This window comes from Pipistrellus kuhlii, unplaced genomic scaffold (genome assembly GCF_014108245.1).
Source record: "Pipistrellus kuhlii isolate mPipKuh1 unplaced genomic scaffold, mPipKuh1.p scaffold_m20_p_1, whole genome shotgun sequence".
Lineage (NCBI taxonomy): Eukaryota > Metazoa > Chordata > Mammalia > Chiroptera > Vespertilionidae > Pipistrellus > Pipistrellus kuhlii.
The window spans coordinates 185,008,100-185,032,756 of record NW_023425404.1 but is presented as its reverse complement, the minus strand read 5'-3'; the positions used below and the strand labels follow the sequence as shown (position 1 = coordinate 185,032,756).

Below are 24,657 nucleotides of genomic sequence, written 5' to 3'. Positions count from 1 at the left end.
TCATCGATCAGCTGCCTCCTGCACACCCCATACTGGGGATATGCCCGCAGCCAAGGTACATGCCCTTGACCGGAATCGAACCCGGGTCCCTTCAATCCCCAAGCCAATGCTCTATCCATTGAGCCAAACCGGTCTCGGCTGTAAATTGATATTTAAATACAGATATGTTCTGACGTTTGGGAAAATTTTAAGTACTAAAAGTAACAAAGTCATATTCTGAGGTTCAAATTTAGGAAGATCATGGGAATACTTAGAACACAATTTATCCATTGTCCTAATCCCTAGTCTTCCTGACCAGTAGGTTTATGTGGAATGAGGATAAACAGAGGAAATGATTATTTCAACAAATGAATTAAATAAACTGTATTATGTAATCCCAAATGAAAGAGTGTCAAAATGTGCTTTTAACTGGAGTGATGGTAAAATGAATCAGATGTGAGAGTTATGGTACAACTATAAATGTTAAGTATTAATAGAGACAGTGAGGAAATGAAGGGAAAATATTTAAAGTGCAAAGCATGTTAATATTTGGGGTATCTCTGAGTCATATTTACTATTTATATCTCATCTAGTTTAAGATTTATTTTTGTTGACAATGTTTACCATTCTGGGCTTTGTCAAAGGCCCGTTAAATTTGTACTTTGTGAAATTATTCCTGTGGAATGGAGCGGGCAATTAATATTTAAGACTTTCTTCAGATTGATAAGGGAAGGCTAGGATCTTAAAATAATCATTCATAGCAGACTCTTAGGCTAGATAAGAGATGGCGTCTCACATCCCAATGTCTGCTAGAAGTAACACCCCCGGACGATGGCCAGGTGGGTGAAACTCAACCCTTGAAACATTGAAGTGATGAGAGCCAAAGGAAAGTATTTTAAAACACTGGCCAAGAACATGACAGCCTCTAAGATCAAAGACATGTTCTAGGTGGTATGTGCCCTAGAGTGTTAATGGATTCTTCAGTGCTTCTTAGGCCTCCTACTTCTGTTTGCCAGAATCTTGACTTTGTCCTTCTTCAACAGAGTGGACTGTGTACCTTTTCTTGGAGTCTTAAGCCCTGGTTAATCTTGATTAAGCTGAAACGAATCCTTATCTAACGCAGAACAAGATTTTCTTACATTTAAGCTGAGAGCATAAAATAGCTGCAGTTATTAATGCATCTGTTGTGTATTAAACACTATACTTGTGTACTTTAAATATATTCACTCATTGGTGTTTAGTACAACCCAATGAAGTTGGTTCTTACTGGCCGGCGATTTTCAGGAATAAAAATGGAGACTCGGAGTGTTGGTAGTTTGCCTAGAATCACATGGTATTCAAATTCCATCTCTGTGTGACTTCATTGGTCATTTCGAAGCCAACACTGGGCTATTGAGAGTTTCCTGTTCTATATGGTGATTACTTATTCATAAATTATTCTTATACTTAAATATTTTATTTATAAGCATTTGATTATATTTATAATTGCTCAGATTTCTATCATTAACAACACACATTGAGCATCTTACTCACTGAAGATATTGTGTTGCATGGTAAAGATAATACGTAGTGTGAATTGTGGCCATTGCCTCATATAGCTTATACCTTATGTGCTTAAAGAACTACTATCGATTTCAGACCTTGAGGGAAATGTAATGAAAGTGTGATTAGCTGTGAGTTGTCTTAATACATGCACCCCTTTCTGCTGCTTGGCAGTTCACTGTTTTATTTACTGTAAGCTTCTAATTTAAAAGTGCCTTGTGCTGACTAAGGTGTTCTTACACTTAGCAGACTCTTAATAAATATTTGTAGAAGTTGAAAATCATAATAGTAAGATCTTCATCTCTGAATATCTTAATCTGCTTTTGCAGATGTTTCTACAGTAACTTAGTGAAAGGAAAACATTTTTGCAATAAGATTATAGGAGTTTTGTATAATAGCAATTTGCTTAGAGAGTTTATTCTGTGGTAGAGAGAAAAAATGTTTATAATACACTATGATAAGAGAAGGAACATTAGTTAAGTATAGACTTTGTGTCATCAAGTGTGATGCAGAGCACATTACATAAATGACTTATTTAATCTTTACAACCTCCCTGCTATTATCCAATGAGGTTGAAGGATTAAAGGTGAAGATGGGTCTATTCCTAACCTTCGTAGGGAAGGAGTGCAAATAGAGACCCACCTACCATAAGTCTAAATGTTTAAACATTATACATCAGACTAATAAATTGATGAAGTCTACTCTGTTTTCTTGTTTTAACAGATAAAGGGCTAGGCAAAAGTAGGTATAGAGTTGTGAGTACACAAAAGAGTTTATTCTTGTGTTAGTATTTATTAATTATTGTATTATTTATTTGTAATATAACTGTAAACCTACTTTGCCCATCTCTGTATTCCTTTATAGCAATCTGGAAGCCAGGTTCAAATTCAGATTCTCAAGCTCCTCAGCAGTCCCTAGTGCTGGTATCCCCACCCCTTCCCAGGCATGGCTTCATCCCACACCTGGACGGGCTTCATGCGTGTGCATGTGGACCTCCCAGCCTGCAGGTGCATGCTCTGTTCACACCTCCCACAAATAGCCCCTTTGGCCACCTCTCCACCCAGGGGGCAGCTGCACCGAAGAGGCCATGCTGAGTCCAGAAGCAAGCCAAGGGCCTTTGGGCTGAGAATTTCAGTCTGGATTGTGTTCTGAAAGGAGGGACATGGAGTCTGGCTGATGGTGAGCCAGATCAGGGCCTTTACTCCATGTTTCTCGCTGCCCCCCTGTCCCCCCTGCCCCGCTCCTGCCTTGGTCTCAGAGTAATACTGGAGGGAGAAGCAGGCTAATGAACTGATATAAGCGTACATGGTAAATAGCAGGATAGCCAAAATCATGCCGACTGTCTAGGTTCATAGAGGAGAAGGGACACCTTAATCAATCAGGGCAAGAACAAGGTATGATTATGATTAGTGAACTGCCTGGGGGTAAGGAGCAGGGACTGTCAGGGAGACCTGCGGAGGAGTGTGGAGTTTATAACCTTGAAGGGGTGGGTCCAGCCTGGGCCTGGAGATGGAGGAGAGCATTGCCTACAGCCCTTGTCCTAAGCCCAAGGCTGAAGGAGGGGTGGCAATCTAGTCAGTAGGATTAGAGTTGTGCTTGGGTTAGGGGAAAGAGAGGAGGCTGCTAATGTTGGATTCTGGCCAAATCCTGAACAGTGAAGTGTCCTTTCCCCTAGACAGAAAGGAACAGTCACATTTAGGGCTAAGGGCTGAGGGAGAACTAGAAGACAAAGATGGCTCACAGCTTTCTTCCCTGAAGACCAGGGGGGTACGGAGTCCTTTACAGAAACAGAATCCAGAATGAGGTGAATGATACTGGGCTTTCCCAGATTGACTTGCAGGTCAATAAAGACATACAGGTGGAAGGAGAGAGAAAACAAATACAATAGAGTAGCTACAGGTAAGGAGTGGCCACACGCATGCACACATGCACCCACGCACAAACGTGTACACAGCAGGAGTTTCTGGGAGGCAGGGAGCCTGATCTGCCAGGGGCATCAGTGCCTCCCAGGCTCCAACTGCAGAAGGAACTTTTAGTTGCTCTGGGCCAAGACACACGGAGGAGATCCCTGGGTTTAGCAGTAGAAGTTGGGGTTATAGAAACCAGTTTACGAAGAGTTGAGGACATATAATGAGAACATAAAGGAAGTTAATTTAGATAATTTTCAAAAAAATTAAGCCCAGCTTTATGGGAAGAAGAGAGACTAGAGATTCGTTTGATGGATGTCTAATGGTGACACTGTTGAGGTTATTTATAGTAATGTGTCATATCCTTGGCTGAAAAGCTGCCGCGGAATAGGACCGACTGGAGCCATGAGTAGTTTGCTAGGACCCACCCACCCCTGCCTCCCTCCATTAGTGGCAGAGAGAGCAGATGCCCCGCTCTCCGCCTGGAGCCTGCTAATCTGCACAGACTGATGGCAGTCTGTCTGTCACCACCGGAAGCTGGGCTTCCAGGCCACCCCACCCGGACTCTCACCTCCCTGGCGCCTGTGGCTCTTGTCAGTGAGGCCTCCCCCTGCCCTCCTTGGTTCCCCTTCATAGCACTCACCACTGTCCAGCGTAACTCACTATTTCGTTATGATATTTCTGTCCCTGATAAGAAGGAAGCTCTAACTGTCAGGACCGTGTCCGGCACATGTGGAGGCTCAAACATATTTGCTGAGTGTTGCTGGGAGCAGGAGAGAATGGATAGGCAGGATTCCAAAGCCGAGGTTGGCCAATTCTTCCTGCAAAGGGCCAGGTGGGAAATATCTTACATTTTCTGGCCACAGTCTCCATCACACATTCTTCTTTGTTGCTTTTCAGAAATAATCCCTTAAAATGTAAAAGCCGTCTTTAGCTCATGGGCTGCACAGAAACAAGCCAGGGACCTGACTAGCTTGCCCACTGCGGGGAAGTCAGGGAACAGGGCCTGGGGTACTGGTGAAGCTGTCAGCTCCTCAGGGAAGTGAGAAAACCTGAAACATGTGAGGGACACCGGGGTGATGAACAGGCAGCAGGGGGCTCACAGCATCCCCCTCGCACTCCCTCCTCTGAGGAGCAAAGCGAGTCCTGGCATTGGGTGTGATGAGCAGGAGAGGCTAGAAGAACAGGATGGCTACTCAGACAGAGATGAACAAGAACATTGATAAGCAGCACAGCATTCAGCCACAGATGGACAACATGAACAGGTGTGTTCTGGAAGATTGAGGGGATGTGGGGGAAGGATACCCTGTGAAAATCCAAAGGTGGTTGGTGGCATGGTTGTTCCCAATAATATTGGACTTTGTTCATATTCTTTGATTGAATTACTTCTAGAAACAACAAAGGGATATGAACTTACTTGTGAATGATCATATCAACATTAAGCTTTATTAAGGGCCTATGATGATTATTTATTAACTAGGGGCCCAGTGCACAAATTCATGCACCTTGAAAGGAACTGTGGGCTGCAAGGCTGCAGCAGGCACAGGGTTGGGTCTCCGCTCATCTTCCATGCCCCTGCCTGGCCCCTCCTGCCACAGTCCCTGTCTGCTGGCAGCCCCACTACCATCACTCCACTTCTGCCTCCACACGATAATGACACCAGCTCTGCTTGCACCGCTGAGGGTGCAGAGCGACTGGGGCTGGTGCCATCAGCAGCTGCTGCCCAATTGCCCCTCAGGAGCAGGGGGAGGTGGAGAAGCCCTCAGGGGCGATCAGCGCTGGCAGCAGCTGAGCAGTTGGGACCAGCATTGGGCACCAGCAGCAGGTGTGAGCGATGGCTCCGGTGCCAGCTGCAGGTACAACCGGGGCTGGCACTGGTAGAGGGTGTGAGCAGCAGCAGGTGTGAGCAAGGAGGCTCCAGCATTGGGAGTGAGCAGGGCCGGTGCCAGCAGCAGGTGGAAGTGCCAGGTGGGACTGTGGCACATGGGAGCAAAGAATTTTCAGTAACCACAGAGGCTCACTGGTGCCCCACATTGGTCTGGTGTGCCCGTTCACCCACTCCTCCATCCCACCAGCTGGCGCCTGCCATGTTCCATGCATGCCCCCTGGTGGTCAGCGCACATCATAGTGACTGGTTGTTCCACCGTTCAGTCTATTTGCAGATTAGCCTTTTATTATATAGGATGGCTAAGATACAGCCATATCTCATTTGATCATATCATGAGGCTCTAGCATTATCTCTGATTGACATGTGAGGAAACTGAAGCTTAAGAAGTTAAGAATCACCCAAAAGGCACAAACTTGTTATGATAGAGTTAGATGAACCCAATCGAATCTGTCTGACACTCAGTCTGTGCTCTTAACTTACCATGATAAGGTGCTAATTAATGAATTACTATCAGCATGGAGGGCTTCTCTAGTGACAAGTCCTATCGTCACTCTGCCTTGTTCAGACTTTTAGATGAGGACTTAGATGGTATACTTAGAATACTTCAATACGGTGCGAACAAGAAGGGTTTGTCCCAAACTGGGATGGCTCACCAAAGAACAAATGTGAAAGAGGTGAGAATATAATCCTTTACTTAGGTCAGAAACAGCTGTGCAGTGTCTTAGCTGTGTGGTGTGCAGGAAGGGAAAATGCTTGGCGCTTTCAGTCACCTCACTGCAGCTGGTCCAGGGGAAATGGAGTAAAGACACTCTTCAGGACCACTATGTGAGGACAGGTTAGACTTGTTCCATGTCACCTCTGTGGTCAGACCTGGGAATAATAAATGAGGCTTCCACAGAGCCAGATTTCAACTCAGCATGAGAAATAACTCCGCCAAGTTCAACCTGTTCAACATTTGCAATCGGCTGCATCGGGAGCTAATGCATGCCCTGCCTCTGGACGTGCTTTAAATGGAGACTGAATAAGAATGTATTATAACTCACTCCAGATGACCTCGGAGGGCTCTGCCTCTGAGCATGTCGATGATTAAAGCATATCTATACTATTTTCCAAAACAGTAAACTTCTCAGCTTTCTCCTGTAATGTGTTTGCAGCCTTACTTGGCATAGTGATAGATATTCAGTGTGTGTATTCTGCAGAACTTCTGTTTTGAACCTAAGTTGTACAAATTCTGATTTTTCACTTACAATGTGACAAGATGTTTAGCACACAGAGTTAGGCTTTGAGTATTTCTCTAAAGTGGATGTGTCATTTACATGTGTGTAATTCTTGCCAAAGATTACACTGAATTTATACTATATCCTGCCAATACTTTTTCTAAACCACATTCTATGATGAATTTTTTGACAAGTTTACAGAGGAATGTATCTATATAAGGGTACCTTGGAATGCTCCCTTTCCTTTTAACAGATTGTTTTCACATTTACAGGATAAATTTTTTTCAGGAAGGACATATCTATTCATTTTCTGAGACCATATAATTAGTTCTTTACCTTAGTTCTGAGAACTACTTTCTAGTTTTACCCTGTTTTTATAGTATATATTCAAAGTTTTAATTTTTCAACATTATCAATAGAAAATTAACTGGATATACATTACAAACCTCTAGTTTGCTATTTTTAAGATATTAAAAAGCATTTACTTTTGTTAGTTATCACCACTAAGTCTTTCTGACATTCATGAACAAGGTAGAAACAAAAAATAGGAAAACTTTCTTTTCTCAGTTTTAATCCTTTAAAAGTTAATCCTTAAAGTTTATCTAATAATCAGTGTGCATACTAATTGAAAAGAAATACTTTTTTATTTTTTTAGGTGTAATCCCTTTTCATGGATTTTCAATGTATGGTAAGTTGAACTTGAAAATATTCACTGTTTTATTACACTTTAGACAACTAAGCATGGAGATCACACTTTATAGCACATCACCACACACTTAAGTGATTGTGCACATTTTTAAACATTGAGTTTGTATTTATTTATATGTCCAATAAAAAAAACACACAATGTCATCATAATTGCTTAGATGGTGAGCTTGACAAATTAGAATTAAAACAAACTGAGACTCATAGACACAGACAACAGTATGGTGGTTAGGAGGGAAGGAAGGTGGTAAAGGATAAAGGGGGCCAAATATATGGTGACAGCAGATTGTTGTCCCCACTGTTGCTGCCCCAACCTTTAGGCTAAACAGAAATACGTTAGTGCTTTACTTTTGTGAAAAGAATCAGCAGTAAATTAATACTTTTCTTTGTAAAAAGGCCCTCGGTGTTCTACATGAGATAATCATGGTGAATGATGTAATACCAAACGTTGAAAACTAGCCTTCAGTGAAAAGGAGTCGGGGCCTAAGACCTTTGCCTTATGCTCTCCTTGATGGTGTTGGCTGGGGTGACTGAGGCTGTAATGTAATGTCGCTGTGCACATTTGTGGATTATAGGGTGCTCTGCTTTATCTCTTTTATAAGAGGAACTTAAAATAGAAAACCTACAAAGGTTAAGGACATAAATTTTACCTCTAATAATAAAAAATGCTAGCCCTTTTGTCCTGTTTTAATATTTTCATCTGCAAGAATTTTTCGAGCAAATTGTTTTTAAAAAGGGTACTTGAATGATTTGGAGGACAATTAATGATTTCAAAAGTTTAAATCTAACAATTCTCAGAGCACAAAATGCATCAACTCCTGGTTGTTCACATTTCTAGTCATTGAAAAAGTCTAAGGTTTATACACACAGGGAGGAAATGTTTGCTAAGGAAATAGATGATGCTATAGAGGTTAAGTATACTACCTTAGAAAAATATGTTAAGCATCAGTATGTAAGCATCACAAATACTTGAGCCGCAACCACTTATTTGCTTAGAACCAGTAGATTAGAATAATCACAGTCATCCCCCAGGAACTCTAGTTAGTCCCTTACCACTTCAGTTTTAGTTACTGTCTTTCTTTCAAATTATAATATTTATGTCTTTTAAAATTTGATTAAATCTTTCCTCTAGTTTAAATTTATCGATGAATGAATATTTTTATAAGAGATGGACTTGCTCTTTCGTTTTCATAAATTTATCTTTTAAATTTTAGTAGTTCTGCAATATTACCAATGATTTTTTTTTATTCTTCCAGTTGCACCACTTTGTTTTCTATACAATGAGCCTTCCAAATTGTATCAGATATTCCGTGAGATGTATGTGCGTTTTTTCTTCAGACTTCATTCCATCTCTTCTCATCCTTCTGTAAGTTCATAAAAACTGGATCAAATCAGACTCTAATCTGTTTTTTATCCAAGAAAAAAATCTTACTCAATTAAACTATAAAGCAGCAAATTTTCACTTCTGATGTTGCCAACAAGATTTTACAAACAAACATGAGAAGAAGAAACTGATAATTAAATATTTTGGTAATAATTAAAAGAGGGAAAGTCCTTTATCAATTGCATTACATGATCTTTTATATATTAAAAGAAAAACATAGCAATGTCTGTATTCTCCTCTTTGGCAAAAATGCCCACCTTTCTTGAAGACTGATTTCCTCACCTGTGGAATGAGGTTGGCGTTGTGTTCTGTGGCCTGCAGAGGCACTGACTCATGGCAGGTTCCAATGAACATAGCGGGTTTTATTGTTATGATTATCATTATCACCTCTTTGTTAATGAAAGTCAAAAATGTATTTGTCACTTATTTTTCAGTTTCATGTTTGGCTAATTCTCAGTTATCATACTAGATATTTTTCTTGTATTTATTCAATAAGTAGCTCCTTTGGCCTCAATATGGAAGTCAAGGAGAAGCAGATTGGGCATTGAACATTTTTATCTGTTTTATTTTGGCTGGTCCTTTGTTGTATCTTCTCCCTGCTATGAGCCTGAGTAAAAGCAGTGCTTATTTTATTCCAGTTACACTTTTTTCCACCTCTGGGCCTGTTTTGAGCAACTTGACTTACTTTCCGGAAGAAACATTAAACTGGAAGGTGTCGGGGCTACCAAATTTCCCCAAAGAGGCCCCTGTCACAGCTGCTAAACTAAATGGTTGTCCTTTATTCCCTCAGCAAACTGTGCATTCCCATTCCCCTCCCCCACCTCCAGTTTACTCTCACGCATCGCATCGCCAGTGAAAGCTGGCAAATAACAGGAACCAGGGTGTGACTGCACCAAGGAGCACCACCAGTTATCCTGGTCTCTTCTCTCTGAGACACCTTGATTTAGTGCTTAATTTACATGAATGCTTAATCTTGAATCCTCAGAAGTATATTAAGAATGCTCTTTTCTAATGCCTCATTCTTAGCATCAGATTTCTTACACTCATATTCTATACCATTTATGCTTCAGAGTTTTGACCTGGCTGCTCAGTACACACCCCTGGGTTTTCCCCGTACAGAGCTCAACACTGAGCCGTCTGGGTATTCCTCTGTCTCCATACGGACCCCGAGGTGTCCTTTTTCAGTTCATTGATTGGGCCAGCCCTGCCTCTGCCCTTTCTTTATTCCGTGGAATAAAGACTTAGAAGTGGCCGGCTCCTTTCCTGGCTTACAGCTAGATTAAACTATTTGGAACCATTACAGCTCTTTTTCTTTAGAAATTCAAAAAGAGGATTAAAACTTCCTTACCAAAATCAACCCCGAGGAATGCTAAGCTGCAAGAAAGACTTCATTCAGAGTTGTCAAGTAAAAAAATGCACTTGCAAAACATCTGGTTAAATTGGTTACTTCCTGTCCTCTACAAATAATGCCCTTTTAGGAAAGTAGACTTCAGTAAAAAATAATCTTTGTATGAAATAATAAAGAAATCTTGTTTGATAACTTTCTGGTGCAACTCTCAAGCAGTCAGCAGTCAGTCTTTCCCTATGGATGGATTTCAAAGAAAGTGGAAAAAATCAGGAAATTCTTTCCCTGCTGGGTGAGGCAGCTGGCTGAGAAGAGATATGTGGGGGGAGAGAGTAAAGGGTGTGGCTGTGGCACCAGAGAAATACCTGGAAACTGGCATGCTTCCAGAGAAAACTAATTTGCTGGGCCTAAGTGATAATGCATGGCTTACAAAGTAGCAGCTTTCCTATAAAATGATGTTTTCTTTGGACTCTCTGAATATTACATACCAAGTTATGTGGGGGCCTATTGTGTTGAAAGGAGGCTCCACTGCATATCTGTAGGTTTCCATAAAGAGCAATAAAATGTATCTTTAAATATAGTGTTGAAATCATTCGTGTATGTCCTGTTTTTGACCCTTAAACAATGTAAAAATATGTTGACAAAAATATTTATGTTGATACTGGTTTTCTCATTTTCATTTGAATAATTTATCAGCAGAGTTCACTTTTAAATACTATAATATGTTTTCTTCTTGTGACTTACTGTTGGCAGGGTATTGTGTCACTCTGTTTGCTATTTGAGACTCTTCTTCAAACTTATCTCCCTCAACTCTTTTATCATCTACGAGAAATTGGGGCTCAACCGTGAGTATTTTCCTCTCCTAATTGAAGAATACATTGTGACATTAGAAGGTTCTGTTTCATCATTGTAAATCACTTGCAAAGATGCGGTAATTTTTCAGAGAAATTAAACTAACAATTTTCCCCATAAAGCAGTTATCAAATAGTAAATTGTAAGTCTGCATTGTACCAAAAATTCTTGGGAGGATTATTTGCTAGGATTTTTGTGCCTGGTATAATTATCACTAAAATGAACTAATTTCTATTCATAATGAAAGGTGTTGGCCAAAACTGAAGCAAAAGTTTGTGGAAACTTGTGGGGGGGGAGGCATGTATGGGTATGAGGAGGGGGGGGGGGCAATGGAAAGATTTATATACATATAATACCTTAATAAAAAAATAAAAAATAAAAAAAAGTTTGTGGAAACCTGAGAAATGTGATAATACTAAAATTAAGTCCATTTAGGCTAAATTGATCAGAGAGCACTTTATGAAAGCTATGTAAGTTTAAAATTTGCTCTTGTTAAAGGAAACTAAACCAGTTACCTATCAATGATTGTACACTATGATTTTTCCTTCCAAAAGTTAGAATATTTGTTCATATTTCTCAATATGAGTTATCAGTGAATATGCAGGATACCTCTGGACTTAAATCCCATTGGTTCTCTTCTCCCTTTTTTAAAAATAACAATGTATATAAGGCAACAGAAATTTCTAATTGGCTTTACAGTGTTTTGTTACTATATTCTCTGTGCAGCAATTTCCCCCTATTCAGGAGGGCGTATTTGAAAGGAACATTAACTCTTTGAAGCCACAAAAGGAGTTAATGAGAAATGGAACAGTTTAGTGTTTATCTTAAAGCCACAGCAGATGGATGGGTGAGTGGGTGGATTAGAGACAGACCCAGATTCAAATTCTAGCTCTGCTAAATTGTATAATCCTGGTAAAGTTATTTAAATTAAGTCTCAATTTTTTTTTCCTTTAAATCAAGATAGTTTAAATTCCTCTTTTTTTAAATCAAGAGAATTTCTATCTCATGTAGTTGTGTCAAGATTGAATGATTAGATAGCTAACTAGCTAGCTAGCTAGATAGATAATATGTAGATCTTTTTCTTTGTCTCTATTTTTTTTCAATAAAGCACCATTGAATTTCAAACTTCTTAGATCTTAGAACTGCCATTTATAAAAACAACATCTTATATCATACATTGATAATACTAAGTTGATATTATTTACTTGGTAGCCATTAAAAAACAGGAACCTGTTAATGATGAAGATTATAAGACAAGAATGTGGTAGAAATATTGTATATTGTAGACTTTACTAGAATGAAGACAGTTGATTGCTAAAAACTAAAATTCTGATATTTGATATTTTTTCTAGCCTATTTATACACTTTAATCATTAAAAGTAAATTTATTTTAAAGACATGATAAACATTAAAAATCTTATGCAGGCCAAAACCGGTTTGGCTCAGCAGATAAAGCGTCAGCCTGCGGTCGGAAGGGTCCCAGGTTTGATTCCGGTCAAGGGCATGTACCTTGGTTGCGGGCACATTCCCAGTGTGCAGGAGGCAGCTGATGGATGTTTCTCCCTCATCAATGTTTCTAACTTTCTATCATTCTCCCTTACTCTCTGTAAAAAAATCAATAAAATGTATATTTTTAAAAAAATCTTATACAGGAAAAAGTATAAAAATTCAATTGTCAAGCTAGAAATAAATTTTTTAAAGGCTTTCATGAATTAAAACTGATAGTGTTGGAAAGTTTTTTAATTCAATATTTAATTTATTTAATAGATATAGAACTATTCAAGTTACCTATTTCTTCTTGATTAAGCTTTGGTACTTGGTTCATTTTATCTGTTATCTTATTTATGGACATAAAGTTACTTATAATATTCCCTAATTATTCCCAATTAGCCTTTTGATATCTAGACTCAGAGTGACTTCACCTCTCCCAACCCTGAGATTTATATTTGTATCTTCTCTTTTTTATTCTGACTAGAGGTTTATTAATTTTATTCTTTTTTGAAAGAGCCAGTTTTGGGTTTTATTGATTTTCTCTATTGTTTTTCTGCATTAAATATCATAGCATAAGCTCTTATACTTATTATTTTCTTCCTTTTGGTTGTTTTAAGTGTATTTTGCTCTTGCCTTGTTACTTGTTTAAGGTTAAAGTTAGATCAGTGGTTTGAGAGCTTTCTTCTTTTCTAATAATGTTATCAATTGCCCTCAAAGGACTGCTTTACCTTTATCCAACAAATTTTGATATTTTGTGCTTTCATTGTCATTAAATTCAAAATATTTCTTAATTTCTCTTGTGACTTTCTCTTTGACTATGGGTTATATAGAGTGTGTTGTTTAATTTCAAAATATTTGTAAAAATCTATCATCTTTTTATTATTGACTAGAGGCCCAGTGCACAATGTTCATACACTAAGATGGGGGTTGGGCAGGTGTCCTTCAGCCTGGCCTGCACCCTCTGGCAGTTGGACATCCCTCTTACAGTTTGGGACCCCTCGCTCCTTACTGCTTGGCTCACTGCTCCTTAGTGCTGCTGCAAAGGTGGGAAAGGTTCCCGCCACCACCACTGTGCTTGCCAGCCGTGAGCCTGGCTTCTGGCTGAGCGGTGCTCCCCCTGTGGGAAAATACTGACCACCAGGGGGCAGCTCCTGCATTGAGCATCTGCCCCCCGGTGGTCAGTGTGTATCATAGTGACCAGTCATTATGGTAGTTCTGCCTTAATGGTCACTTAGGCTTTTATTATATAGATTAGAGGCCTGGTGCACCAATTCATGCACTGGTGGAGTCCAGCCTGCTGGGGGAGGGGCTGCGAGTGGTTGGCTGGCCCACCTCACCAACCCCTCCCTCCCCCATTCAGGGTGGTGGGGCTGATTGGGAGCAGGGCCAGCTAGGGAGGGAAGAACACAATATGGTACTATTGTTCTAAGAAGATGCTATGAGAGATCCAGTAAAATGAGATTAGTTGAAGATAATAATTTAGACTTAAAAACCAAATGAATTTAAAATTTTTAAATATCCATTGGACAAAAGTTTCTTTGACATCTTTAAAAAGTCATTTTAAAACCATCTAAAACATCTAATTTGTCAATATTATTTTGTACTTTGTATTTTATTCTATTAGAACAATAGTTTTTTCTTTCATATTGAGAAATTTCTGAAACTCTGGGTCTTTTTTCAGTCTTACGAAAGTTAATATGACACCAACAAAGACAATACCTGGGCCCTTCTCTTGCTTTAAGAAAATAGCACAGATATTTACCTACATAGTAGTATAACAGTTCCATCAAAGAGTTTGTCTAGCATCTCTCAGGGAGATGAAAATTATGTTTAGATAGTAATAGATAGTACAGAAGGGATCAGGCCAAAGAGTTCATTTCCTGATTCCAGAGATAAATTGTTGTTGTAACATAACCTGCTTATAAATAGTGGGCTTTCATACCTCTTAGGGTTTTTTTTGTTTTGTTTTGTTTTGTTTCTTGTTTGTTTTGAGGGGTGGGGAGGAGGTGGAATTTAGTTGCATTTTCTGGTCAATCTTTCAGAGTTATGGTAACCCCTCCTCTTTAAAATGAAGGGTTTGAAATTAGAAATCTATTTCTTAGTTTCCTTTTAATTTTAAAACTATTTTTCTTTGTCTTCAAAAATTCCTTTTATTCAACTTATGTAGCCATTTGTCTGGGATGTAGGAACATAATTTATTGAGTAGTGAAATTATGCAGCTATCAAGTACTCTTTCAAGTATTTTTTTTTTTTTTTTTTTTTGTTATTTCTTTTTTTTTTTTAAATAAGTTTTTATTGTTCATATTATTACAAATGTTCCCCCCCACCATTGCTCTCCCCCGCCCTCTGCCCTTTCCCCTCTCCCAATTGTCCTCATCCATAGGTGCACAGTTTATGTTCAGTCTCTTCCCACGCCCCCCTTCCCTTTTCCCCAAGAATCGTCAGTTCACTCCCCTTCTATACCTCTGATTCTATTATGTTCAACAGTTAATATTGTTCATCAGATTTTTTTAATTTCCTTGGTTTTTAGATTCACTTGTTGATAGTTACGTATTTGTTGTTCATAATTTTTATCTTTGTTTACTTTCTCTTCTGAAAGAACCCCCTTCAGCAATTCATATAATTCTGATTTAGTGGTGATGAACTCCTTTAGCTTTTTTTTTATTAGTGAAGCTCTTTATCTGGCCTTCGATTCTGAGTGATAGCTTTGCTGGGTAGATTATTTTTGGCTGTAGGTTCTTGCTATTCATCACCTTGAATATTTCTTGCCATTCCCTTCTGGCTTGCATGGTTTCTGTTGAGAAGTCAGCTGACAATCGTATAGGTGCTCCTTTATAGGTTACTACCTTCTTTGCTCTTGCTTCTTTTAATATTCTCTCTTTGTCTTTTGCTCTTGGAATTTTAATAATGATGTGTCTCGGTGTGGTCCTCTTTGGATTCCTTTTGTTTGGAGTTCTGTGTGCTTCCTGGGCTTGTAAGTCTAACTCTTTCACCAGATGGGGGAAGTTTTCTGTCACTATTTCTTTCAGTATGTTTTCGATATCTTGCTCTCTCTCATCTTCTGGGACCCCCATAATTCTGATGTTGGTTCGCTTGAAGTTGTCCCAGAGGTTTCTTACATTATCTTCAATTTTCTGGATTCTCTTGCCTTCTAGCTTCTGTGGAGGAGTGTCTTCTGGCTCTTTATGTTCCAAATCTTTGACTTGATTCTTGCGATCTTCCCTTCTGTTTTTAGGACTCTGTAAAATATTTTTTATTTCAGACAATGTATTCTTTATTTCTTGTTGATCTCTTATCATTTCTTGTTGACTCCTTATTAATTCTAGTTGATCTCTTTTCATATCCTCATAGGCCTTATCCATCTTTTCTTGGAAATTCTTGAAAAACCTTATAAGCGTAGATTTGAACTCTATATCCAGACGCTTTTTGTCCTCCATTTCTTTCGTTTGTGATCTATTTTGTTGTCGCATTTCGCAGTTACAGATGGGACGGGGTTTCAGGGTGGAGCCTGCAGCTTTGGCTTCTGTCAGCCCCGCCCTATGCGGGTCCTTCAGTGCTCGCTGCTGCCGGCGCCTCTGAGAGAAAGGTGCCCTCGATTTTCGCCTGCTGCCAAACAGTCTATGCTCTCTCCCAATGAGCCCGGTATTGGGGTTCAGTTCAGTTGGTAGTGGGATTGGAGGTGGCGTTCAGAGCAGTCTGGAGCCCAGGTCTCCTTCCCGTCAGGGCAATCCCGCGGCACAGCCGATCTGCGTGCAGAGTGCGCGCCTCCGGGACCTCCTTTTGCTGCTTCCCCGGGGTTCCGCCTTACAGCCCGGCTCCCTATGGCTGAGCCTGAGTCCCCGGGGTCTGGCCCAGAACCGGGGTTCAGAGCAGTCGGGGGCCCAGCACAGTCAGAGTTTTATCTCCTTTCCGCTAGGGAACGCCCGCCAGGCACTCGGCCTCCCTCCTCTCCGGCTCCGTCCTCTCCGCACACCGCGTCTCCGTACCTTGGGCTTTTCCAGCTCCTCCGCGCCTCCTTCTGGTTTTCTCCTTGCTTCTCGCTGTAGAATTTCCAGTCAGTCAACCTTCCTGTAGTTCTGGGCAATGACCGTTTTATATTTTAGTTGTTTTTTATTGAAATTGTTGTGTGCGGCTGCGGCTAGGTGTTCACCTGGGTGCAGCCATCTTGGATCCTCCTCCTGGTATCTCTTTCAAGTATTTTGGAAAAAAAAAATTCCAATGATCATGGCTTGCCTGAAACTGTCAAGACTACAAGATCAATTCACTGAGAGCTAATTAGTACATACCCTGAAAAATAGGAGGTAGAATTGAGTCTTCGAAAGACTGGGCTGTAGCATAAAGGAAAATCAAGCAGATATAATTCTTCCTCTCAATACTTTGAGACCAATCATTTGAAGACTCATGGTGTTATAAATGCTCAGGTGATTTCTAAGATTCATTTAATAACAGAATTGGTTGGGCTCTTCCAGCCTTTTGTAAGATAGTGCCTTTTCAGAAGAAAGAAAAAAAACATTGGTAAAATTTATTTATTTTTCTTTGTTTGCAGACTTCGCATATCATTTAAATGGATGGTTCGAGCTTTCTCAGGATACTTAGCTACAGATCAACTCTTGCTTCTGTGGGATAGAATCCTAGGATACAACTCTCTAGAAATTCTTGCTGGTAAGAGTAAGTACTTATTTGTAAAACACATGCTGTTTCTATAGTAAAGCCCTTTTCCTTTCTAATATTCACCATCTGTAATTGGAGTTTACATCTAAACTTATCTGTCATTGTTAATTCATGAACATGTTATCTGCCTTGGAAGGCAAGTACTGAGGTTCTGTGATCTAGGTACTTCCATGTAACTGCCCAACACCAGTCTATTCCCAGTCTTTCTTTTTGGCTCCCAGGGAAGTTCGTTTCTCCCCCTTCACCACTTTCAGCCCAGCCAGGGCTTACCGTTCAGCACCTGGGAGGCCTGTGCACAGAGTGTAGCTACACACTCTACCCTGGATTCCTCCGACTGTCTTAGCGTTTGTTCTGTGCTCCAGCCCAGCTGCTGCCTGAAATCCTGACACTGAGCCTCCCCATGCTTCTGTACTTCAACTTATGCTAAATTCAAAACCTTTCCTTTTGCTAGTGGTCCCTGACTCCTGCCCTGGTGGCTGAATTTCCTCTTTTAGGTATTCTCTTAGACAAAAATATTTTATGTTTTCCCCCCCAGGAAGTCAGATTCACCTCTCATTTAATAATTCAGCCGTTTTACAACAGATATTACACAGGCAACTGTATAACACATAGAGCACAGATTCTCACTGATTATATTATTTTGCTTCTCTTATACAAAGTAGACTCAACTATTTTTATCATTGATATTATCAGAAAATTCAAATAAGTATTACAAGGTTTTTATAACAATGGATGGAAAGCGGAAAAGCAGGCAGGGCACAGGGTCCGGCCTTCTCCAGTTGTGTGATATTGAATAAACTATTTGACCTGTGTAAGTCTTTGTTTCCTTATCTTATATCGCTAGTATAATATGACACCTTTCTGGGATTCTGTAGAAATAATGCTTAAGTGAAGGTGTTTTTCTTGTCCAAGGTTGTCTAGGGACCATATTAACATATTATTGACTGCTGAGAGGTCTAGAGTAATTGAGTGGCATTTTGAAAAGGAAAATTAGAGTAATAATAAAATGTCACAAAGATAAATATCACCCCTGGTGTACTCAGAGGTATTGCTTACTGATGTTTTCTATATCAAATGGTTTTTAAACCCCATCTAAATATGAGTAGGAAAGAATGGTCTGCCCTCGTCTCTTCTGGCTGAATGAAGTGAATTATATAAACTGGAGATAGAAGGGTCTTAGAAGTCCTCAGCTATCACTTCTTTCCCGCGTTTCTCTCTGGCAGTCCTCATCCCCTGAACACTTTGGTGCAGGGAGGTCCCTGTCTTACCAGGTCGCCCATTTCTTTCTGGATAATACAACTTGCCGAAGTGTACGCTGGGTAAGCCAGGGTCATCAGCATGGTTTCTCTATCCTCAGAAACCCCTCTTTTCCACAAAGTCTCCTATTTTCCCGGCTATTAATAAATGGACTTGTTTTCTGCTCCTAGTTCTCAGGCAACAGGATTTTAGTCTTTCCACCAAATAACTCCTCAGGGTGGATCCTAAGTTTTGAAAGTATTGTATCTAGCTTTTTGTATCATTTAAAAAGAAAATGACTAGAGTGTGTTAATGAAAAGGGTTCAGTATAAGAAAGTACTTTCTAATAATTAGAACTTTCCAAAAGTAGATGGACTTTTTAATTATCACCTGAAGGGTTGAAATTTCTGCTAAGAAAGAAATGCTGAATTAGAAGGCCTTCAAGGTCTCTTCCACTTTAAATGTTCTCTTTCTGTGACTTATCGCCCTTCAGCAAGCTGACGTAAAAGAGGAATAAATTAATATTGAATACTGCATTTGCTCTAAGCAGACACATGCTATGAACGCAATACCTGAAGTAAAAAGTTAATGATGAATAGGTAGAAACTCAGTCTACACTGTTGCAGCCATCAAAAACCAACAGGGAAGAATTACCGACCATGTAGAATGGCACTGGACTGAGGGGTGCTCCACCATGGGATGCCAATAAAGAGCCACAGGGCAGACGACTTCAGGGAAATGGATACAAATTAGTTTTGATTACTTAAAATATTTTGCTATTTTTTTGTTCTGAATATTTGGGATCCACCGTTTTTGCTCAAATGGGGTATTAAATATAGTCGTTAGAAATATTTTAGTAAATATGACTGGCTTTAGTTGTGAATTAATCAGAGCCTTTTGTAGAACAGTTTAAAGCAAAGGTGCCTTAATGTTCATGATAGATTTGCTTAAAATTAATGAGAATAGTTCAAAAGACCAAAGTAAATATTAGCTTTTCTATATATCAGATGAAACATGATTTCAGTGGAAAACACCCTAAAGTATAGACCTCTCCTCCCGGACAAACAAAGCCATGCTGTGGAAGGGCTGGGCAGAGCAAACAAGAGCAGGCAGGGAGGAACGTCTGTGATGCGACACCAAGATAAATAAAGGTTATGAGCACACGAGCATTCTGGGCGCTGAGGTCACGTAGTGACCTGCTCTTTCTTCCCTCCTCTGCATTTGGAAAAACAATTTCCCGCCATGCAAACTCTTTCCTGCACAGCAGATCTGACTCTCCTGCCAACTCTCACTGACTCTGTTAAACTACGCACAGAGGGGAAGGCGTGCTCACACGCCTTCGCTTCTACACGTCTTCCTGGTCAAACATGTTCCAGGTACTGGGAAACCATGAAGACGCTGCTGGTTCACATACGTGATTGTTTTTAGTATTCTTGTAAGCAAAGAAGCTCGATGACTGTAAAGTACTCAAGTTTTCTCTTTTTCAACTAAAGGGAACATTCTGTGTTGCGGATCTCTTGTATGCCTTGCTACACGTTAAATAATGCCAGCTGACTTCACTTCTTAAATTCTGTTTACCACTACCATATGCCCCCCAGAATTTTCCTCTCTGGCTAATGTTCATGCTTTTTTTGCAAAGCTGTCAAAAATTTGTCTTCCTCTAGAAAAATGCCTGTGCTTCCCTGTCACTGGGAAAATTAGGGGACTCACCCTGACTTCCCCTTCCACCAGGGCCACCTGGCATCACCCTTCATGCTATCTCAGAAGTTACCCTGAGGGATAGCAGAGGAGACAGTCTTAGGAAGCACACAGATTTCCACGTCAAGAATAAATCGTTACTCTAACCTTCATGTCAGTAATGTCAGCACATGGTGGTTAGCTGTCCTGGCCAGAGCCCAGATCTATTCAGTCTACTGTTTTATATCTGTGTAATTTAAACATGTCACCCAAGCTTACAGTGCCTCAGTTTCCACAGTAGTAAAATGGGGCGATAGTAGTATTTTACTCATAGAGTTGATATAATAATTAATTGCTATTTTCATTATTCCCATAGTAAAAATCTGTGTGTGTGTGTGTGTGTGTGTGTGTGTGTGTGTGTGTTCGATCTAGCTAGGCAATGTACTTAGGAACCAGTCTTCCAGTGTGTGGGTGTGTGTGTGTGTGAGGGGGGGGGGGGGTTCTAGCTATACAATGTACTTAGGAACCAGACTTCCAATAGTTTTGTAGATTTCATTTCCTAGACTTCACTCCTCATTGGGCAGTGAATGCATTACCACCTCAGGTGACGGAGTAAACAAGGGAGAGGGAGAAGTCAGGCATCATCTCCAGGGAGCACCGTCTCCTTATCGGGTTGCCTTCCTCTTCCACGGGCCCTCCCGTTGCTCACGCTGACTCATTCTCTCACAGGGCCTTCTGTGGGAGATTACATAAGAAGTGGTGCATGTTAGCATTGCTCGTTTTTCTTATGCTTATGTTTAATGAAAACAAAAGCCCAAAGGTTGTTTTCTCTTCAATGTAGAACATTAACCTTCAAGATGTTTATAATGGTTTTCTCAGTTTCAGCTTTTTCCTGTAGCCAAATGCAGGCTCAGCCTCCCAGCAGCTCTCCCCACAGGCAAGTCCATTTGTGAGCCTCAAAGAAGGAGCAATGCTCGGTATAACAATATGAATACAACAAAATATTGTGGAGATGATTTTAAGAAAAGCTGTTCTTGCCACATTTTTGTCATGATGCCATCTCAATGCATAGGAAACACAATGTGATATATTAAAAAAAAAATCCAGTCTCCTTATAACTTTTTTAGAAGCCTCTCTATTGCATTAGTAAGAAACACCTGCATCAAAATAAACCTTAATTTAAAGACAGTCATTAGAGCTTCCTGCCGTTGAAAAAGTATTATAATTTAAGTTGTAAGGATGAAAGAAGCAATTTATTAAATGGCTTTTCAGGACCTTTGAATTTTGCTTCTCCCCAACACTGAGAGATACAGTTTATCAGGCACTATTCTCCAGAGGCAAGCTCTGGAGATCTGTAGCAGGACCTGCGCTCAGCGCGGGCGTGTGCAGTGCAAAGCACCCATTCTGAGCTCTCGTGCGGGGTTGTGGGCACAGCAGTGCACTTGTGGGGCTGATGAGGCCAGCAGTTGAAATAGTGTGCGTTCTCTTCCAGTCCTGGCAGCTGCCGTGTTTGCCTTCCGAGCAGTCAACCTGATGGAGGTGACATCACTGGCTGCAGCTGAAGTAAGGATAAGTTTCACTCCAAAGGGATGGAAATAGCTCCTGAGGGCCTGCCAGCCTCGGGCACTCGAGTCTCAGATGCCTGAGACACACTTTACTCACAGCCTAAGTTTTGAACGTGGGTAAAACCTGTAAGTTCTGAGCTAAGTAGTATTGTGTATTCAAAATTCTTTAATGACTTGAAAATAATCTTGTGAGAGAGTCATAAACAAGATTATTGTAGAAAGCCATTCTAATTATTATGGGGAAACAATATGCCTAGTAATTTTAATAGAAACTATTGGGTCTTATGTTATGTTTTCTTACTAGTGTTTGCATCCATGTGTTAAGCTCATAAAACAAAGAAAAACTAGCTGAGAGGGTTAAAGGGCATGTGTTTGGACCAGTGGTCGGCAGTCTCGTTAGTCAACAGAGCCAAATGTCAACAGTACAATGGTTGAAATTTCTTTTGAGAGCCAAAACCCGACTTCTGCGCATGTGCCACAAAGTTTCAATAGCACTGTACGTGCACGCCTGCATGTGGTATTTTGTGGAAGAGCCGCACTCAAGGTGCCAAAGAGCCACATGTGGCTCGCGAGCTGCAGTTTGCCGACCACTGGTTTGTATGCTATACTAATGATAAATGGGCTTCCTTGGTTGTTTCTAATTGTGAGTTAATTACTTAAAGCTGGTTTCTTTTCAGTAGTATACCTGACACATGGTTAAAGTAAACAGTGGCTTACCATATTACTCTTATTTGTTATCTCTCATAGAATCATACATTTTATCCTTAAAATAGCCACCTACATTCTTTTTTAAAGGGAAGAGGATGTTTATGCGTCTTGCAACTGAATAAACATTAGTCCCATCTCGAAATGACTTCCTGAAGTCAGTTCCTCCTTATACTGCTACCTCAGAATGAGGATTCCTAATGTACGTTTATTTATAGAAGCAAGTTGAAATGTTAGACCTCTTATAAACTCATGCTACCTTGTATATTTGAAGAAGGCTCAAGGCTAAAGTCCACGCTAGCATTTTGCACATGCTCTGACATTAAGATACACAGAGAAGAAAAGGACCATTGTAGCTTTATTGCAGAGGTTAGAACGCGTCTGAAGAATTTAGAGGGTGCGTCGATGCCAGCATCACATTGTTGCCCCTTATTTCACAGGCTTCCCTTTGCTGATGAGAGTACTGACATTAACAATTCTTCTTTTGTTTGTTTGTTTGTTTCAGGCAGTTCTCGCTGACCTTTCTACTCTAAAAGTTATGCCTCTTCTTCAGATTTTTCTGTTTGCTACTGTCACCTGATCTTCTTCAAGGTCACTGACAACACAGAGTTTTTCATTAGAAGCTAATCATGAACTATGCAAACTGCATAAAACCAAAATCCACTTCGTATATAAGCCAATAAAGATCATGTTCCCTCCTCAGTTAAACCTAAGTCATTCTTTGCTTTTTGAAAAAATAACTCGGCACACCAAATATTGCACTGCATGCTGCTGATTTTCAAGAGAGAAGCAATAGACTGAACTTCTGGCGACTTGAGCGTACTATAGATTCAATCCTGACCCGTAAAAAGCATGCGACAACATATGCAATAAGAACTAAAGATGCTGTAATAAACTGGAAGAAGTAATGCAGCCTCTGGGACAATTCTCTTATGTCAGTTTGTAAATTTATCTCTAGATAATGTATTGTTTTATCTTATAAATTGTTCTTCACTCAGAACCAGGGGAGGGGTAGGATGTGGGAAGAAGACTTGAAAAGATAACGCTCTTAAGTAGAAATTCAAATGTGCTTTGGTGTTTTTAACAAGGTTTCTTTCCCCAGAGATTTTTCTAGATCTCTCTCCACTTTATTTCTCACTTAATGTTTGTACTAGGAGAGGTCAAATACAATTGTGTCCACCTGCCAGTATTGTATTCTTTATTTTCTGGGGTAGGGGAGAAAGTCAAAATTATGGCATAATTTGTTCAAACTTCTCACCCTTTCATCCTGCGATTAGAAGATGACACTGCTGAGGCCTGTTGCCAGATTCTGTTACTTTGGAGGATACCTAAGGATTCAAGGAAGGGAACGAAATATCAAAACCATGTTTGCTTTTCTGACGGTTTGTTTAATGAGGTTTACTTCTAGGGCAGAGCAGCTGCGAGACCAGCAATAGGTACTGAACATTCCCTCCAGAACTGACATCATGCAAGGCTCAATCTTGTTGTATTGGTCTTTATTATAAGTGAAGGGTCTCATCGTATATTACTTTCTAAAGGCCTACCATTTCTGTAATTGGGAATGATAGTATGAAAAAAAAGAAGTCCAAACACCATTCTTTTTATTTTAGTCTCAAATTCAAGATGCTGATCAATTTAACGAAAGTCTAAATCATAGAGTGGAACCTTGTTTCTCGGACGTCTCCCATCTCAAACCATTTGCTTCTCAACCCAGCTCCCCTTTTATGCTGATACTGTATGGCCAGTCACACATCTCCCAGGTGACAAGCAAAAGAGAACAGAATGCATGAATAAGTTTACCACTGTTAAAATCTCAGGATGTTGTGCTGTGAATTTTTTTTTTTTTTTTTGCTTTTGTTGCTGCTTATAATTATTGTTAAATTTCAGTTTTTACTATATATTTCCTTTCTTTTTTGTTAAATTTTCATTTATACTTCATGTCTTTTTTTGTTTTTAAAATGCTTATTTATAGAATAAACAGCATCATAGACATGTACTGTATATAAGAAAGGTTAAAACGGAATCATTTGGGGGTCTGGAATGGATTAATTCAATTTACATGATTTCTAATGGGGAAAAAATGATTCAGTTTTCAGACAACCTTCCAGGATGAATGAAGTTCGAGAAACAAGGTTTCACTGTATATCAGTGTTCTTACTGAATGCCTAGAATTGTATTGTTTTATCCAAATGTATTAATGAATCATATATATATATTAAGAAATACATGAGTCTTAGCATAACACTGTAAGTGTAGAGGAGTTTGGTATAGCTAGATATTTGAAAATATTATGTGCTTTTATTCATCAGGTATTTATTGACTTACTAAGGATTAATTTATTCAGCGATTGATTCCTAACACAACCATTGTTGTTGTTTTTGCAGGTGATGCAGTTAGGTCATATGCTTTGCCATTTTGTGTGTGCAGATGCACACTCACCCAGAGGATAATTATGCACACACCTATGACTTGTCTCCCTCCTTCTCTCTCTGA

General features: G+C 39.8%; 1 protein-coding gene across 7 annotated transcripts in view; it reads left to right on the top strand.

Moving 5' to 3' along the window:
• TBC1D19 (TBC1 domain family member 19) overlaps positions 1 to 23,350 on the top strand; it is an 87,870-nt gene extending 64,520 nt beyond the window's left edge. For 4 of the 7 annotated variants that reach the window (XM_036418988.2, XM_036418961.2, XM_036419018.2 and 1 more), the window contains 6 exons: positions 7,189 to 7,221; positions 8,495 to 8,604; positions 10,721 to 10,812; positions 16,857 to 16,972; positions 21,387 to 21,457; positions 22,670 to 23,350. In XM_036418988.2, the coding sequence (XP_036274881.1) occupies positions 7,189 to 7,221; positions 8,495 to 8,604; positions 10,721 to 10,812; positions 16,857 to 16,972; positions 21,387 to 21,457; positions 22,670 to 22,744 (497 nt within the window). In that variant the 3' untranslated portion in view covers positions 22,745 to 23,350. The remainder of the gene's footprint in view (positions 1 to 7,188; positions 7,222 to 8,494; positions 8,605 to 10,720; positions 10,813 to 16,856; positions 16,973 to 21,386; positions 21,458 to 22,669) is intronic. The other 3 variants (XM_036418971.2, XM_036419004.2, XM_036418995.2) reach the window with 3 other exon arrangements.
• The last annotated feature ends 1,307 nt before the right edge of the window (positions 23,351 to 24,657 follow it).